Here is an 18,510-nt window from a genome sequence, read left to right as displayed (position 1 = left end):
AGTTAAAGAGTTCCAATTCAAACTGAACTCAAGTGGCTGCGTTCTGACAACAACACATGACCAACCCAATTTAACAAACCAATAAAACCGACAAAAAAATAATAAAAAAATAAATCCCACTTGCACCATTTGCATAGTACATTTCACAATTCATTAAGACAGTGACGACCCAATCAAAGCAAACAAAATAAAAAAACGCCACAATGTTGCTTACTCTCCAACAACAACCGTAACCCTCTCGGAATCTCTCCCCCCGCCGGACCACCACCCATGGATATACCGCCGATCATGCACGATAGTGACCGTTACGACTTCGTTCGTGATATCGGATCGGGGAATTTCGGCGTCGCCAGACTCATGACTGATAAACTCACCAAAGAGCTTGTTGCTGTCAAGTATATCGAACGCGGAGATAAGGTTAGGTTTTCTTTTTCTCTTATGTTTCCTAATTCTTTAGATTATGCATTTATTATTGTTATTAAAGATACTAATAATAGAATTACTTAAATGAGGTTAATCACTATTCTTAATCCCTGTGTAATTAGTTACTTTTGCTAATAATAGAGTCTTTTCAGGAACTAGTGTATTACTAAAATTACAACAAAATATGATCTTTTTGAATTGAACTTTACACTGCAATTTTCGTGCTAGTTTCTTTATAACTTTTGCCGATTCAGTGTGATTCTTATTGTGTGTCGCAGATTGATGAAAATGTGAAGAGAGAAATAATCAATCACAGGTCTCTAAGACATCCTAATATTATCAGGTTTAAGGAGGTTAGTATGTTTCTATATTTTTTTATGTTCAAAGAAGGGAATTTATATTTACGGAAAATGTTCTATGAAATGTCCCTCAGGTCATTTTAACACCTACTCATCTGGCCATTGTAATGGAATATGCATCTGGAGGAGAAATGTTTGAACGAATCAGCAAAGCAGGGCGTTTTACTGAGGATGAGGTCTTTATACTATTTGTTTACTTTTCCTATCATTCATTGAGAATAATTTGTACTTGTAATTTACTTCTCATTTCTATGTTGCAGGCTCGCTTCTTCTTTCAACAACTCATATCCGGGGTCAGCTATTGTCATTCAATGGTAATTGGGCTCCTCTCCGTTCTCCACTATTTGATATGAAATAAATCGTGTTTAAATTACCTTAGAATCTAGCATAGGTAGTGTTCTGGGGTGCCAATCTTTTCAGTATTATGTATAATTTGTATCTTTATGAAGCAAGTATGTCATCGAGATCTGAAGTTGGAAAACACGTTGTTGGATGGAGACCCGGCACTTCATCTGAAGATTTGTGATTTTGGATACTCCAAAGTAAGGGTTCCTTTGTTTCTCAAGATTTCCGTTGTTTGAGTTCTGTGTTTTATATATTTTACTGTGATTGGTATGCAGTTGGCGAGTAATTTTTGTTTTAAAGTAATTATTATCTTAGAAATCTAATATATCATGTTATCGGCAGTCTTCGGTGCTTCATTCACAGCCAAAGTCAACTGTGGGAACTCCTGCTTATATTGCTCCAGAAGTACTTCTGAAGCAAGAGTATGATGGAAAGGTTAGAGTATTCAGTTTATGACCTTGTTGTTTTTCTGTATAATATTACTTTCATAATTTGCGTAGAAAAATTCGTGAGCAGTTCTGTATAGTATTCTTTTCAGTTTTTTGAAATCGCACACATGTAATAATGTACCCGCATTTAGTAATTTATGGTTGTAAGAATACTTTATCATACTTTTAATCTGCAATATCACTAGTTAAGTTCTTACCGATGAACTTATATTCTTGAGTCCCACCCCCGTTTTTGGTGGTGCGGTGAATCAGACCTTTCTAGTTTTCATGCTGAGTATGTATATTAAGTATTTTAATGGTTTTCCTTGACGTTTCCATGCATTTTATATCAGATTGCCGATGTCTGGTCATGTGGTGTAACCTTATACGTGATGCTAGTGGGGTCATATCCTTTTGAAGATCCCGATAATCCGAAGGATTTCCGGAAGACAATTCAGGTTGATCAGATATTAAGCTGTTTGCATGTTTTGTTTATGAGCCTCTGATTGTGAGCCCAACTGGTTTTGGTTGGTTCCCTGCAGAGGGTTCTCAGCGTCCAGTATTCCGTACCAGACTTTGTTCAAATATCTCCTGAATGTCGCGACATTATATCAAGAATCTTTGTTTTCGACCCTGCAGAGGTAATTTCTATTTCCCAAGAACTCACTTCTACTCAAATATCACTTGACGAACACTATACAGTTTCTGAAGAATTTGTGAAATATATGCTAGCAATCCACGTGATGTTGAACAATCCAAAAGTAAGGTAGAATTTCGCCATAATATTCTATCCATGACTATGCTTCTATATCCAAATTGTTAATCTCGAGATTACACTCTTCCTGTATGCCGAGCTTTGAGAATAACTTGTTATCTGTGAATTTGTCAATGAATTTTTATTTGTGATGCTATGTTGTCTATTTTGGCCTCGTTGGAGCTATGCAGTATGAACCCATCTTAATTAAACTTATTTGTTGATTGCAAATTGTTTTTGTGGTTTCCTTTGTTACTAAGGCAGAATTCATTATTTACTATGCACATAGTATTAAATTAAATTATGTTAAGGTACTACTATAATGATTTGGATAGAAGCATGGTCATTGATAGAACATTCTGGCGAAAGTTGTTCCATGTAGCCGATCCCATTTAGCGGGATAAGACTTAGTTGTTGTATGTTAAGGTACTACTTTAATAACTGTTTCAAAATTTATATTTTTGTATTAAGTAAACTCATTGAGATTCCAAAATTTCATATTTTTGTATTAAGTAAACTCATTGAGATTCCAAAATTTCGGAGATTCTTAAGTTTAGCAACCTTGAGTATATCTACTGTTTTAACATATCTTAATGTTAAACCTTTTCATTATATAGGTTCTGCACTTCTTTTGTTATATATGAAGCATTGTTTAATTGTATTGTCGGCATAGATGCATCCATTACTATAGAATAAGAAAACATGATCATAATCGGCAGGGAAAATTGTTGATTGCAAATTAAAAGCGAACCTCTTGATTATATAGGATAGGGATTACTAACTTCCATTCTTGCTAGTTTATTCATTTATTTGAATCTTATGAATCTAAATATTAATGTGGCAGAGAATCACCATTCCAGAGATAATGAAAAATGAATGGTTTCGAAAGAATCTTCCCGCTGACTTGGTGAATGAAAATATAACAGATAACCAATTTGAAGAACCGGATCAGCCTATGCAGAGTATGGATACGATCATGCAGATAATTTCAGAAGCTACCGTACCAGCAGTTGGGAGCTGTTATATAGACCAATTTATGCCTGATAACCCTGATACGGATGATGATATGGGCGAAATAGACTCTGACTATGAACTTGATGTAGATAGCAGTGGTGAGATTGTATATGCCATATAATTTAATCATCATAGTGGTCACATTGAAAAGGAAGCACCTTAAATATTGAGCTTTATGGCCTTCTCAGCCTCACAGCTAGAAAAAAATATTCGGAGACTATTTCTCATGCAGACTCGATGATGCACGAAGTTCATCATGTTGATTTATATATTGTATGCTCTTTCGGAACATCCAATGTCCACACCATTTATATGTATCACTTTTGTGAGTCGAGCAACGTGTTTTCTACTACTATGATTTAGGGTGTATAATGACATTTTTTTAGAACGTGGAATGGCATAATATGAGCAAGAGAAGATATCTACCTTGTGTGGTATATCTTATTCCTGTCTGCTATCTTTAGTTCTTTGCGAATTTCTGTTGAAGCATTGATGTACCTGTACTTTTTTTTTTGCTTCAGTGCCAAGTTAAATGCATGGGAAAATACTGTTGTTGTTTATTACAGAATAATAGTCATGCTAAATTAACACATGGAGTAATCTTTCACGCCCCAGTTATGTATATTACATTTACAATACTGTCCCACACAAACTCATGTTTTGTTACAACAGTTTACCTGGACAAGATTATGGTAAAAACAGAAAAACTAACGACATTGTTTTACAAGTATCAACATGACTTCAGGTCACTTTATTTTCAGAAAATAACACTCATGAACGTGTTCCATGAAGAAAATTTAAGTTAATATCTACTTTAGGCATCTCTATCTTTAGATTTGGAATGTTGGGAAAATGTCCCCACAGCGCAGCACCTTCCTCATCACAAATCACAGATATTTTATGCTTTAAATTTCCAAAATTGATGACAGAATGAGGCAATTCACTCAAGTTTGAGCAACCCTTCATGTAAAACTTCTCAAGCCTTTGCAAGTCACCAATATCATTCGGTAACTTTGGAAGACTCACACACTCTGAGATGTCGAGACAACAGAGCTTGTTGAGGCCTCTAACAGATTCTGACATCTCTACTAAATCAGAGCAGGAACAAAGCCTTAGCACTTCCAGATTCTCCAACTTTGCAAGATCTTGAGGCATAGCATTAAGCTTGTGGCAGTTTGTGATACTGAGCTTCTTCAATGTGGTAATGTTACAAAATCCATCAGGCAATTTAATCAAATCATTGCAATAGTCAATGCTCAACTCCACTAGATTTGGCATAGCATCTGAAACTTGAATAGAACAGCTTTCAAAAGCATTCTTTGTATTGCACATATGAAGGGATAATTTCCGCAGATTCTTCAGTCTGCATAGACAAGGGACTGAAACCTTCTCCAACCTTATTCTTTTCAGGTTTGATAAAAAACCAAGTAGCTCAAACTTGGTTATTTCAGAACGATGGAAACCATAATTAGTGATTATTAGAACTTTAAGCTTACTCATTTTCTCTGTGAAATCTGGTAATGAGTACTTGTCAGATCGAAGATTTAAAACCAGAATCTCAGCTTCATCAGGTTCCATGTCACACCAATCCGAAGAAAATGTTTCATCTGTAAAAACATCATATAAGAGAAAATCACCATAATCATAGAAGATGATGTATGACAAGAGAATTAGTATTTCTTATTGCACTTTCTGTTAAAAAACAATACTTTCAATCAAGTGAATGCAAGAACATTGGTAGATTCAGTGAATAGATAACCCTGTCAAATGAACTAATAAACTTTGTGAAACCATTAGCAAAATCTCTTAATACAATTGCTTTGTAACAGCGGAGTTAATTTTTTCATTTGTAAGTAAGTGTGCATATAATTTAGAGATAGAAACATACCAGTTGATATAGACAACACACGCGCATCAACTTTTAGCTGTTTCGGTTTTACAAACATTCCGGAGATGAACGAGTACGCACGACTAATGATTCCTTGCTGATTCTGTCCTATCCACCAATCAGGACGACTATCTCCATTTAAGTCGATGATCAGTCTTTTTCTCTGTTCAATCGGTTCCCCTTTGCTTTGATGAATTGCCAATTCTCTGAGGAGATCGTGCATCATGACATAGTGGTTATTGTAGTACTTGTCTGTTTCTGTTGCAACTTTCCTTGTAGCTATGAGATTAATCAAATTCCTGGTGATTAAATCATGGACAATGGCCATTGCTTTTGTACCGTCTTCGTCTAAGTCATGCAGTTCTGCCCACATATCGATGAGGACGGTAACAGGAATCCTCTGGTCTTCAGGAAAAAGTCCCATATCCATGAAGCACTCCTTCTGATTGATATCCTCCAATATATCCAAGCTTTGTTGAAGGAAACAAAGCAAGTTAGTAGTAGTACTATTAAATTCCAGAATGGATTGACTCTGTAAAAACTCCTTCATGTTTTGCCACTTCTCAAAAGGCTGCTGACAAAGTGATCCGGCGATGACCTGAAGCGCCAGCGGCGAACCCTTACAACCTCTCACTATCTGTTCATGGAAGTGAAATCAATAAGTAACATCTAAGGCTTAGGTAACTAACTAGTATGCATTTGTGTACTACATTTATACTATTTAGTTGGATCGAAGAGAAAGCACCTCGCGAACAAGATTTTTATCAGGCATGTATGAGCTGTTGTGATTCAATTGCGCGAAATGATGGAAAAGGGCCACTGCGGGACCATGATCGAGCGGATCCAACTGGCATGGGGTGCCAAATCTTCTGAATGCAACCCTTGAAGTCACCAAAATCTTATAATCTAACATTTGGAATTTGAACTTCTCAACAAGGCCTTCTGAGTTAGGCCAAACATCATCCAAGACTAACAATATTGGTTTTCTACCAACTTGCCTCAGAAGAAGTCCCAAACGGTTAATTGCTTCTTCATCGGTTTGAAACTCAGGCACACGACATCCACAATGCTCAAATAGTGTCTGTACAATGTTCTTCAAGTTGGGATTTTTCGAGACGGTAACAAAGAAAATGTTTCCACCAAACTTGCCTAGTCAAAACAAAAATAGCTTTCTAAATCAAGGAGAATGGATTGTATTCAAATGAAGCAAAATGGAATACAATGAAAGTGCTTATAGTATAAGTCATTTCTATGATAAAAGATAAAATAAAACCAAATTATTTTCATATAAGCTATAGACAATCCTGGAGAGCTTATGAAAATAAGCTGAAAACACTTTATGAACATGTTATAGCTTATAATCAATAAAGTCTGTCAAACAGTTTGACAAGTTGTTATATAAATAAATAAGCTCAAAAAAGTGAATCCAAACATAGCCTAAAAGCAATTAAGTAGAATTAGTACCTTTGATTTGTGGATGCCAACAAAGCTTCTTAGCAAGAGTGCTTTTACCAGAACCACCGAAACCAGTCAAAACAAGCACAGAAACCCCATCTTTAATCAATTCCATCTTCAACTTATTCAAAGGCTCCACCATTCCCAAACACTCAGGCTCATCCGGAGCACCACACAAACCCCTAACTTGATTCCCATCAAACTGACCCAAATTCTCCTTCCTCATCAAAATCTCCAAAATCCCATTCACCTTAGCCAAAACCTCAATCAAATCCTTCTTATTCTCAACCTGAACATTAACAGACAAATGTCTCTTAAGCCCTTCATCTTTCTTCTGAAGCTTAGATTGGTAACGAGGAAAAGAAAGAAAGTTCCATAGAGTAAGCTTCTTGCTTTTCTGCACAAGCTCGTTACCTTCTCTTATGTGTTTCTCTAACCTCTCTATCTCTTCTCTTGGTCGATCCAACAAATCGTTGTAACCTTTCATTTCTTCAACTATAGGAGCCAAAGCTTTTAAGGTTTCTATGTTTGTTTCGAGTGTTGGACCAAATTCTCGACCCTTCTTGATTGTGAGAAGAGCGTGTTTCACCGCTTCTCCCATTACAGCTCCAACGGCACCTCCACTGAATAGATCTGCCATAGCTATGCTACTCTTGTTTGTGTCTGTAACAAAGAAAGTGATGTTATGGTTTTTTGTTTTTGTTGAATTCAATGTTTTATAATATTCGAGGAAAACAAAACATATGAATGGTTATTTATAGCAGAACTGTTTCGTTGACTTATGATTTTGCTCTTTTTTGCTAGGACTATGGTTACTATGTTTGGTGGGATAACAATAACACAAGTGAAAAAGAAAAGAAAAATGTTAATTTTGTGTTAATAATTCAGGATAAATATATTTTCAACAAATAGATTGACGCTAAACTTTTATATGGATGAGAATGAGGAATAAGGTTTTTAACGCACGTATTTATTTTATTTGGTTTCCAAACACGTATATAGCTTTTTTTGCTTTTAATACATTATTCTAATACCGCGTTTATACGATACGTGCGGCATGAAACTCTACCGCCGAACTAGCCGTCACTCTATTTGTCTTTAAATTCTAACTTTCCTCGCTTTTTCCTTCACCTAACAGCATGTAACAATATTTTGGTTTATTCTTATGTGACATCACGGCATTGTTTTTCTTTCTTTTAATTTAAATAACTGGGTTTTATATCCTTTTGCTATTGTGTTTTTGTTTTCATTAAGATTTTGGTCCCGCGATGTTTGATCCTTTCGTTGCGGTGTTTGACTTTTTATTTTGCCCTTGTTTTTGTTTAATTAAAACTGCTATATAAGTTTCAATATATTAAACTAGTAAGATATTTGTATAGATCTATGTGCACTAATTTAGTATGCACATTTGTATATAAATTAAATAAATATTAAAATTTATTATATTTATATATGATAATGAAAAAAATCAGAGACCAATAAATTCATAATGAATGCAATATAAATTAAATATTATTGTGATTTTACATAGTTGTTACCTAGGTAATGAGGATGAGAATGAATAAGTGATGAAATCATGCTCGCACTTTGTACGAAATCTTCAGAGTATTATTCACATATATATATATATATATATATATATATATATATATATATATATAATATATATATATATATATATATATATATATATATAATATAGTTTGATTTAAGCTTTACAAAGTAAGTTGGAGATTGTGAAAATTAGTTAGGGTTTTAAAATCAATTTTGTTAAACTATTACAACTAACTCTTCACTAACTTATTCAATTTTCTATTCACTCTAATATCCCCCACAAATTTAGAGTTGGATCAAAGAAATAACTTTGAGTTTGGATTTGAATTCATGAAAATTGTATGTGACAAAGGCTTGGTAAGTGCATTGCCACATGCAATGTTCTAGGGATGTGTTGAATGACAAACTTGTTTGCATTCACCCTTTCACGTATAAGATAGATGTTAATCTCAATATGTTTTGCCCTTGCATGAAAGCACAGGATTGTGGAAAACCATGACTGTATTAATGTTGTCACACAACTGCGTTGGTGTTTCAAGCTCTACATTTGTTTCTTCAATGAATGATTCTATCCATAATAACTCAATTGTAGTATGTGGAAAAGCTCTATACTCAGCTTCTACACATGAGCATGCCACCAATAATTATTTCTTGGAACTCCATGATATGAGATTGGGGTCAAAATATACACACGAGGCAGATGTGGAACGTCTAGCATCAGGGTCATTTGCCCAATCAGAGTCATTATAGGCTTTGAGAAACAGGTTATGCACTGAGTTTGTTGGATTCAAAAGTAAGCCATGATTTGCAGTACTGTTAGCCTGAAAATTTTAGCTGGAAGAATTTGACAAAGAATGCTAATAATCACGTTTGAAAATGCTAAGTGTCAAGAACCTCAAGAAACACAAGAAATTGAGTTTTTAAAAATGAAAACTTTTTTAAACCAACACAATCAAACAGTAACACGAACAAGAAAAATAACACAATTATCTTTATATTGGTTCGCTGTTAACGAAGTTATCTCTAGTCCACCCGCCAAGGTGATTTTGCCTTCACAATAAGGACTTAATTCACTATAATCGAAACTGATTACATACACATAAAGACTACTTGCATTTGTCTTCTTGAGTCTATCTGACTAAAACCCTAGTCACTCAAGGAATACACTCAAACAAATGAGATTTACAAGAATGTGTTTACAAGATTGCCTGTAAGAAAGCAGAATAACACAAGTTTAGTACAATGAATTTCTCACACAATAACAAACAAAAACTCTATATGTATTCCTATTATCTATAAGCAATAATATCTAGTTCAACAAAAAAACATTGTGTGTATACGTGAAATAGTAACGTGAATTAGCAACTTATCCAATCTTCCAAGTCTCATCTATATAGGTAATGAAAAGATCAGTTGGATGGTAGAATTTGAATAGGAAAATTCATTGTCTTTTTGTATAACGGTTTCCATAGTGGGAGACAAAATGGTACAATAGTACAGTCGTTAGCCCATAAAAACATCGTAGTGGAGGAAAGGTTGATCTTGTACTGTGTACTATTTTCCTGATGTAAAACCTTTTAAACTTATCTTCTAATCTTTAGAGGCTTCTGAGTAAATGATGTTGAAGCATGCTTAAAAGGATCAAGAGACTAGTTGAGAGAATCTTCAAAACTTTAGTCTTTAGAATCTTGACACAGTTCCTCAGAACCCGATCTTCAGAGTCTTCATATCTTGTTCTTCAGAGTCTTCAAAACTTGAGAGCGCAGAATCTTGAAGGCTTGACATACCTTCAGAGGCTCTTCTATCAGAGTCACATGCAGAAGCTTTAGCACAAATGTTCATCTAAGAGCTTTCTAGTACTTGACATCATCTTGTAAAACATGTTTGTATCTCTTCAGAGTCAGAGTGTGTTGAGCCTAAAATCTACTGACATCACACATTAATTCTTCAAAGTCAGAACCTGTTAGCAAAGGCTGCACACTAGACAAAACCATTAGGGTACAAAATTATTCTCTAAGAACCAATGCACTGTTATCATCAAAATTAAAGGCCAGATGTATAACCAAATCTTGTTCTTAAAATCTCCCCCTTTTTTATGATGACAAAACCATGTAGTTTTATGAATAACTCTTACTTGGTTTAATTACATAAAAACATCAGAGTGAGGTTTGTAAGCCCCCCTTGAATTTTATACTATTAAAATTATTTTACAACTTATAATTTCAGAGTTAGGTTTGCAAACTCTCCCTGAATTTAAGACTTAAAATAATCTTCAGACATATAAAATATCTCAATCAACATAAAATAAATAACTTCCCATAAGGAAGAAGCCTGATTACTTATGGATGTAGTAACTTTTCAGAATGCAAAAGCATTGGTACATAAGTATTTCATTTCAGAAATGACTTTTCTTGAGTATAAGAAAGTCTGGTCATCAGCTTAAAACAGAGCATGATTTGTCAGAGCTTTCATATGACTGGTTGTATGTTTGGTTGTTATCGGAACTTGTATACGCCTGGTTCAGAACTTCATCTAGGTCAGAACTTGTATAAGCCTGGTTCAATACACACCTGATTCACTTGAATTGAGTTCAGAACATGTATATGCCTAGTTAAATGCAAACTGCCTGGTTAACTATTCTGAACATATGCCTGGTTAACTCGAACTCAAATCAGTTTGGTTAATGCCTTAAAATCTGAAACACTTGGTTAACATGATGAACTTATTCAAAGTTCCCATAAAAGTTACTAGTGTTAGAAATAATGTTAACGACATGTTTGGGTTTCAGAGTTAGAATTAGGTATATCAAAATCAATCATTATTCTCCCCCGTTGTCATCAATAAAAAAGAAATAAAGACAAAGTAAACCAAATAATCTTCATTTCATAAAATTGATCAACAAGTATAGAAATGAAAAAGACTGAAACTAAGAAAACAAAAGGTTTTAAAACACAAGGGTTTAAGAAAGGGATTACAGTCTTGATAAGATAACTCCAAGCATCCCTTTAATTTTCGTTGTCTTCTCAGCTTGAAACTTGAACATCTCATCCTATTTATCCAGCCTATCTCTGACCATAAAATTCTTAGCCATCAGGTCTTCCAAAGTCTTCAAAATGATTTCCTCATAAACCAAAGTCTTCTTAACCCCAGAAACACTTCCAACTTCAAGAGTCGTCTCAGAAGTAGCCAAAGTCAATTGTTCTAGTTAAGGATGAGGGATCACTTCTGGAGTAGAAAGAAGAAGCGTTGGATGAACCTTCAGAAGTAGAGATTAAACTATACCAAAGAGTCTGACATGGAAGTTCCTTTTAGCTTCCTTCGGGTACATGAATTCCAATTCTTCAAAGTTGACTTCAATCCAAATTTTGAAGTTGTTGGTCAGAGCATACACTTCATATAGGTTTGCATTAGAAGTGGAAACTTTAGTGAGAGTGTTCAGTATGGCAACAACCTCACTTTCAATCTGTTGAAACAATTCATCCAAAGATGTGGGATGAATGTTGGTTTGAAAGAGTGTTTGATCAGACTAGGGTTGAGTTGTTTTATCTAGGAAGGCAATGAGCTCAACATCTGACTCAAAAAATTATTAAATCATGATCACACACTGTACATGAGATCTTAAGTGTATTGTTCATTAAATATTACATTGCATAAAGCTTGAGATATATAGTTTAATTCAAGCTTCACAAAGTTAATTGGAAATGTGAAAGTTAGTTAGGGTTCTATAACTACCTTTTCTAAATTATTAGTACAACCAACTCTTAATCAGCTTATTTAATATTAAATATTATTGTGCAACAAAAAATTAGTAGTAAGTACACAAATTTTTAAAAGATGACAAAATTCAAACATAATAATAATATAAATTAATGTATTGACAAAGTTGATGTTTTAGGTCCTTCAAATGATTTTTGCATTAAAAAAATTATGTGAATTTTCAACGGTAAAAAAGTATACCATATTCATATAGAAGGTCTAAGAAATATTTTGTGTAAGATAGAGAAATTCCTTCTTTTAAATGTGAAACTTCCAATCCTAAGAAGTACTTAAGTAATCTCAAATATATGTTGCTGAAACTTGTGTCAAAGATGATAGGGAATTGCCAACTAGTATATGTCATTAATGTATACTAGGATAGTTGTGAACGCATCACTAGTTTTGAGAGTGAATAAAGAATAATCTGAGATGGACTATGTATAACCTTCTTGAACAAGTAATGAAGTCAATTTCTCATACCATTTTATGCTAACTTTCTTTAGTCCATACATACTTTTTAAAAGCTTCTAGACCTTGGTTAGGCATGGCACAAGGAACACTTTCAGGGAAGGCATATGTACATTTTGTTGTAACTCATAATGTAGGAAGACATTGTTAACACCTAGTTGGTGCAACAACCAGGTGTGAATAGCAGTAGTTGCAAGAAGGGTTCTAATATTTGTAACCTTTTCCATAGTTGATAATATGTCAAAGAAATCCAAACCTTCAATTTTGTTGTATTCTTTGGCTACCAATATCTCTCAATAATGACATCAACCTTATGTTTAACCTTGCAAATCCACTTACTTTCAATATGATTGATTGGCATGAGGTGGTAGATTTGTTATGGCCCAAGTTCCATTTTTGTTTATTGCTTATGAATGCCAATGATCAGACAGACAAGCTTCCTTATAAATCTCAGGCTCAATGTTGTTTGTTATAGATGTAGTGAAGAAACGATAAGATTTGGACAAACTAGACAAAAAATCAGAGGAAGAAATATGATAAAGAATAGGGGAAGTGCTTGAAGTTGAAATGTATTTTGAAATGGATGAAGAATTTCACACATAATGTGAAAGATAATTTAGTGCATGTCTCATTCTAGTAGAATCAAGTGTACATTTTCTCAATGTAAAAAGAGTGATGTCATGCATTAAGACATAAAAAATCATTTTATTATTATGTGTACAGCGATAATATTTTGTCTTAATGCAAAGGGCTTTTATTATTCCATTGGGCTTTGTAAATATTTAACAAAGTTGATTTCAGAAATGTCATTGCCAAATAAAACAATATCATCAACATATATTAATAATGCAGTAAAAAAAGCATTATGATTTTTTTGTAAATAAGGAATAATCAGCATAAGAAAGTGTATATCCAATAGAAAGTAAAGAATCAGACAGTTTTGAGTACCATTGTCTATTGACTTGTTTAAGTCCGTAGATGGACTTTTGAAGCCAGCAGACCTTGGTAGTAGAAGATGAAGTATGAACAGGTAAAATTAAGCCTTGAGGTGAAGTCATATAAACCTCTTCACTTTAATCACCATGTAAGAAAGTGTTATTTACGTCTAATTATTCTAAAAACCAACATTTTATAGAAGCTAAAGCAAGAAGGGATCTTACCGCAGTGAGTTTAACAATGGGAGAATAAGTGGCAAAGTAGTCGACACCCTCAAAGTGAGTGTATCCTTTGACAACCAAGCAAGCTTTATAGAAATCTATCGAACCATATGCATTATACTTTATTTTATAACCCATTTACAACCTATGGGTGTTTTATTGTGAGGTAAACCTACTATGGACCATATATTGGTTGAAATTAAAGCATCTAATTTCGTTTTCATAGCATTTTTTTCCAACAATCTAATTTGTAGGATTGGTTATAAGTCTTAGGTTCAGTTATAGAAGAAATTGAAAGACATAAAGTTTTATAAACAGGAGAGCAATTATCACAATATAAAATAAAAGATGAAAGAAATGGGTTACCATGAGATGTAGCGTTGGTGGATGGATTTGGGTGAAGAAGATCACAATGGTAATCTTTGAGGTATGTAGGGAGATGGCTAGTCCTTCTTGATTGTCTTACCAGAAGGAGGGGGTGGAGGGGAAGGGGTATCATGAGGTAAGGGAGAAATGTGAATATCAGGGGCATGACTGGTAGGTTGATTTTGAGGTGCGATGTAAGGTGTAGTATGTTCAGGAGGAGGCAAGGGTTAAAGATCAACATTATATGTGTAAGAGGGTAGAGGTGTGGGATTGGTGGTGAGTTTTGAGGAATTGTGAAATGGGAAGACAATTTTATAAAAAACTGCATTACGAGAGATTAAAAATTCATTGGATTTTAAGTCATAAAGTAAGTTTCCTTTGGTTCCATGTCTATAGCCTAGAAAGATGGTTTTCCTAGCACGGGGGTCAAATTTAGTCATATGGGCATGTATGGTTGAAGCATAAGTGAGGCAGCCAAAACATTTTTAATGCATTAAGGCGGGGGCTTTGTTGCATAAAAGTTGGAAAGGGGATCGATGCTTTAACAGGGGGATGGAATTCTATTAATAATGTGCACAATATGTTGTATTGAAAAGTTCCAGAAATGTTTAGGGAGGCGAGCTTGAAAAAAAGAGCTTGAGCAACATTTAGTATGTGCTTATATTTTCATTCTACTAAACCGTTTTGTCGGGGGCATTCAACACACGAACGCTGATGTAAAATTCCTTTGGCATTAAATAAATCATGCATTCATGCATTAACAGTTCTTGACCATTATTACTTCTAAGGCATTTTGGAGACATGGAAAATTGAGTTTCACTAAAAGATATAAAATTAGAGAGAGATGTTATCTTGTTTCACTTTTAAGTTTCATCAAAGTTATCTAGGTAAACCTATTATAATCATCTACAAGAGTAAAAAAATATTTATGTTCATTAATGGATGGGGTAGAATAAGGATCCTATATGTCAACATGCACAAGATCAAAAAATTTAGAAGAAGAAATAGCACTAACAGGGTAGGGAGATTATTATGTTTATAAAAATGGCAAGTATCACAAGGGCCACATTTATTAAGGGGAATTTGGCAGAAATACACTTGTGAATTGAGTCAGAAATGTGTCTTAACCTATGGTGCCATAATTTGGCATTGTCTAAACTAGAAGTAGAGTGAACATAAAGATTCTTGGGACTATTCTAAAAGTTAAGTGAGTAGCCATGTTTGATGAAGCAATGGTCAATGGTGTGATTTGTCCTGCCGTAGCGTGTGCAGACACGAGTGAAGTTCTGATTCTGACCATGACCTATGTGATTTGTACGACAGTCCCTTCCTTTAGAAAATGATTGTCGAGATCCACGAACACCCCCAAAATTGTATCGAACCTGAGAAACTAAGGGTGGAGTTTCAGTGATAGAGGTGGAAGAGGTTAATTGTTTTTCTTGAACAAGAACAAGGGAGAAAGCCTTTTCCATACTAGGCAGAGGATCAATAATCATTATGAGATCGAACATGGCAATATTGCCCATTTAATCCCTTTAAAAACTTGAGAACCTTGTCTTGCTCACGAAATTTTTGAAGGTCCGAGACCGCCCCACAAGAACACAGAATAACACATGCGCAATCATGGGTTGGGCGATAGGTATCAATATGCTCCCATAGAGAAGTGAGTTGCGTGAAGTAACTTGAGACGTCAAGGGTTCCTTGATGATGACGAACCATATCATCTTGCAAGTCAGAAATGCGGAAGATGTCGCCCTTAGAGAACCGGTTACGAAGATTTTCCCAGACAATGTGAGCATTTTTAAACCACAAAATTGATTGAGCAATAGTGTCTGAGAGGGAGCGTTGAAGCCAAGAGAGCATGAGATTGTTGCATCTAACCCATGGATAGTAGAGAACACTTGTGGTGTTAGGTTTTGTGAAAGTTCTATCAACAAAATGCAATTTGTTTTTGGAAATGAGTGCAACCTTCATGAATCGGGGCCATGCTAAGTAGTTTTTACTGTCAAGAGGTGGGGTGACAAGAATCAAAGTAGGATTTTCATTAGGGTGGATATAATAAAGGTTATAAGGGGTTTTAGAAAAACCAGAAAAAAGTATATCCATCATGAATAGGGTTTAGAGGTTATGGTGTTTTGGGGGCAAAATTGGAAAGATCGTGAAGAAAATTTTAACATCGTGAAGAAAAATTTCACAAGGAAAATGAAAGAATGGCAAGATTTGTAATGGAATTTCTCAAAAATGATGAGAATCTTGAAATAATTCAGAATAATTTGACGATTAATTGTAATTCACGGAAACATAAGATATTTAGTCAATGTTGTAACAATTATTCTATAATTAAACTAAATTTTTTTTTTTAATTAATCCAATGATTTTTTAAATAATAGTTTTAACATTCCACCAATATTTGCAAATATATTGTTTAATTTCCTGACGTAACCTTTTTAGAAAGTAAGAAGCAACTTATAGAATAGCTTGTGCCACACAAGCCTTCACAAGAGGGTGTTGGATATGGATTTGTATACAGCGCCTTTGGCGCTATCTCAGTAAAAATAATTGAACCTGACGTGAATCGAACATGCAACCTTCTGATCTGGAGTCAGACGCGCTACCATTGCGCCACAGATCCAATTGTGAAAAATTCTACGCTCGCTTATATAACTTAGCGATATATTCGAATTACGATTCTCCATTCTCAGAAACAAATTTTGAATAACTAACGGTGCATAAAATGTTTACAAAATCAAATCACTATCTACTCTTCTTTTAAGAAAGGTAATTAAAAACTGTAAAATTTTTCTTTTAAGAAAGGGTAAGTCTGTTATAAATTTGAGAAAACATTTTGCTATTAAATATTACCTAAATGTCGTTTTCTTTCCTATTTTAAATATTGCCACATTGATCAATTTTAGAATATTTTTTACAATACATTCATTCACTGGCACCCAAGAATGATAAGCATTGTTACTAAATTATGCATATATTTATTATTGTTTTTTTTTTAATTTCAAAATAAAAAATTGCTCCCATCAATTACATATAATACAATATACTACTTATTTTTTTAACTACACTTTACCACATTCTTCAATATTATTATTGTCATTTTAAAAAATTAAAAAGTATTTTTACTATAAATTATTTTTTATAAAATATTCTTGATTATTTATTTTATATTCTTTTTGTAAATATAATTGAAAAAGTTTCAGTTAAGTATTAAATACTTTATGATTTATATTTATTTTTTTAAACTATAGATTTAAAAATATTTTATTATAAATTTATTTTAAATATAAAAATTGTTAAGAAAAATATTATTGAAATTATTTTTGAAATATTTTATGTTGACATCAGAAACAAAAATAAGGTATCTTACTATCATTTTAAAATTAAAAATACATTAAATAATTTTATTTGCCAATTAAGAGAGAGTAGAATTTTCTTTAACAAAAATAAAATTGTTTTAAAATTGTAACTTTAATTATTGTACAAAGTTCTACGATAAATTGAATTACATTTATAAAAGAGTATATTTTGTTTATATACAGAAAATATATTAGTTTTATTTATTTTAACAAAGTGATATTTTATTAGATTGATAATATAAAATATTTTAGTTACAATTTTTTTTTATATAAGAACAAATTATAATTTGTGAAAGTTAAATTTGTTTCTATTAACACTCAATTTTGATCATTAATAACTTTCTTCTCTCATCTAACAAATAATCTAGATTCGTGAGTGCATTCGTTTAATGATAAAATATATCATTTTAATATAACAATAAAGAAAATTATATATTTCTTTTATGAGATTAATTACTATACATTGTCAGTGTAAAAAGTTTTACAATGTCGATTCATCACCATCACCTGTCTGCATTACTTTATAGACTTTTAAAATAAAAGTCAAATTTGTTTCAATATCCAACGGTCATAATTAACTGACAGTGTAAAATCATTTTACACTGTCAGTGTATTTAATTAAATCTTTCTTTTATATCTTTTGAAATTATATATAAAATAAATATGTATCATCAAGTAATTAATTAAAGTTAATAACACTAATAGAAGAGGTTGCGACATGGTTTGAATAAGTTTTGAGACAAAAGTATACCGATTGAAAAAAAAAATTATCTCCGTTTTGGTTTGATTAAAAATTCGATATGATCCAATCTAATTTATACCATTTAATTTAAATTTATTTTTAATATCTAAAATATAAATATAAATTTTATTTTAATTTTATAAACACATTAAATGAATATTAGATTTAATATAAAATATAATATATAATATTAAAAAATAATAGAGTTAATAGTATTTTACCCCTGTCATATAGGCGATTTCTGGAATTTTTTAAAAATATATTTTTTTAATTAAAATTCTAAAATGTTTTTTTTAAATATTTACCAAAATAACCACATTTCATGAAGCATGCACCAGTTGGACTGACACATCTATTTTCTCATTGAACATATGCGCCAATGGTACGAGCGCATACATGCAATGAAGTCAATGCAATTGGCGCATGCATACAA

At 33.0% G+C, this 18,510-nt stretch overlaps 2 protein-coding genes and 1 non-coding gene across 4 annotated transcripts; 1 reads left to right on the top strand and 2 right to left on the bottom strand.

Moving 5' to 3' along the window:
* Window positions 1–108: 108 nt before the first annotated feature.
* On the top strand, window positions 109–3,798 carry LOC127120343 (serine/threonine-protein kinase SRK2I). Of its 2 annotated transcripts, none has more exons than XM_051050756.1 (9): window positions 109–417; window positions 702–776; window positions 857–958; window positions 1,043–1,096; window positions 1,232–1,324; window positions 1,470–1,562; window positions 1,909–2,013; window positions 2,098–2,196; window positions 3,236–3,798. In XM_051050756.1, exons 1-9 carry the CDS (start codon window positions 271–273, stop codon window positions 3,293–3,295), a joined length of 828 nt encoding a protein of 275 aa, XP_050906713.1. In that variant the 5' UTR covers window positions 109–270; the 3' UTR covers window positions 3,296–3,798. The 2 variants fall into 2 exon arrangements, with proteins under 2 accessions (XP_050906713.1, XP_050906712.1); XM_051050755.1 differs by having other exon boundaries at window positions 113–417; window positions 3,154–3,798.
* A 122-nt stretch (window positions 3,799–3,920) lies between these two features.
* Window positions 3,921–7,597, bottom strand: LOC127120342 (probable disease resistance protein At5g66900). The gene is made up of 4 exons (XM_051050753.1): window positions 6,676–7,597; window positions 5,957–6,360; window positions 5,212–5,848; window positions 3,921–4,930 (listed from the first exon to the last, which is right to left on the bottom strand). The coding sequence occupies exons 1-4, from the start codon at window positions 7,304–7,306 to the stop codon at window positions 4,095–4,097; spliced, it is 2,508 nt and encodes an 835-aa protein (XP_050906710.1). The 5' UTR covers window positions 7,307–7,597; the 3' UTR covers window positions 3,921–4,094.
* Window positions 7,598–16,527: 8,930 nt separating this feature from the next.
* On the bottom strand, window positions 16,528–16,599 carry TRNAW-CCA (transfer RNA tryptophan (anticodon CCA)). Its single transcript has one exon. It is a non-coding gene; the product is annotated as a tRNA-Trp (tRNA).
* Between the last annotated feature and the right edge of the window lie 1,911 nt (window positions 16,600–18,510).

The sequence above is a fragment of the Lathyrus oleraceus genome, chromosome 2 (assembly GCF_024323335.1).
Source record: "Lathyrus oleraceus cultivar Zhongwan6 chromosome 2, CAAS_Psat_ZW6_1.0, whole genome shotgun sequence".
Taxonomy (NCBI): Eukaryota; Viridiplantae; Streptophyta; class Magnoliopsida; order Fabales; family Fabaceae; genus Lathyrus; species Lathyrus oleraceus.
The sequence above is the reverse complement of the archived record's forward strand: the minus strand, read 5'-3'. Positions and strand labels throughout refer to the sequence as shown.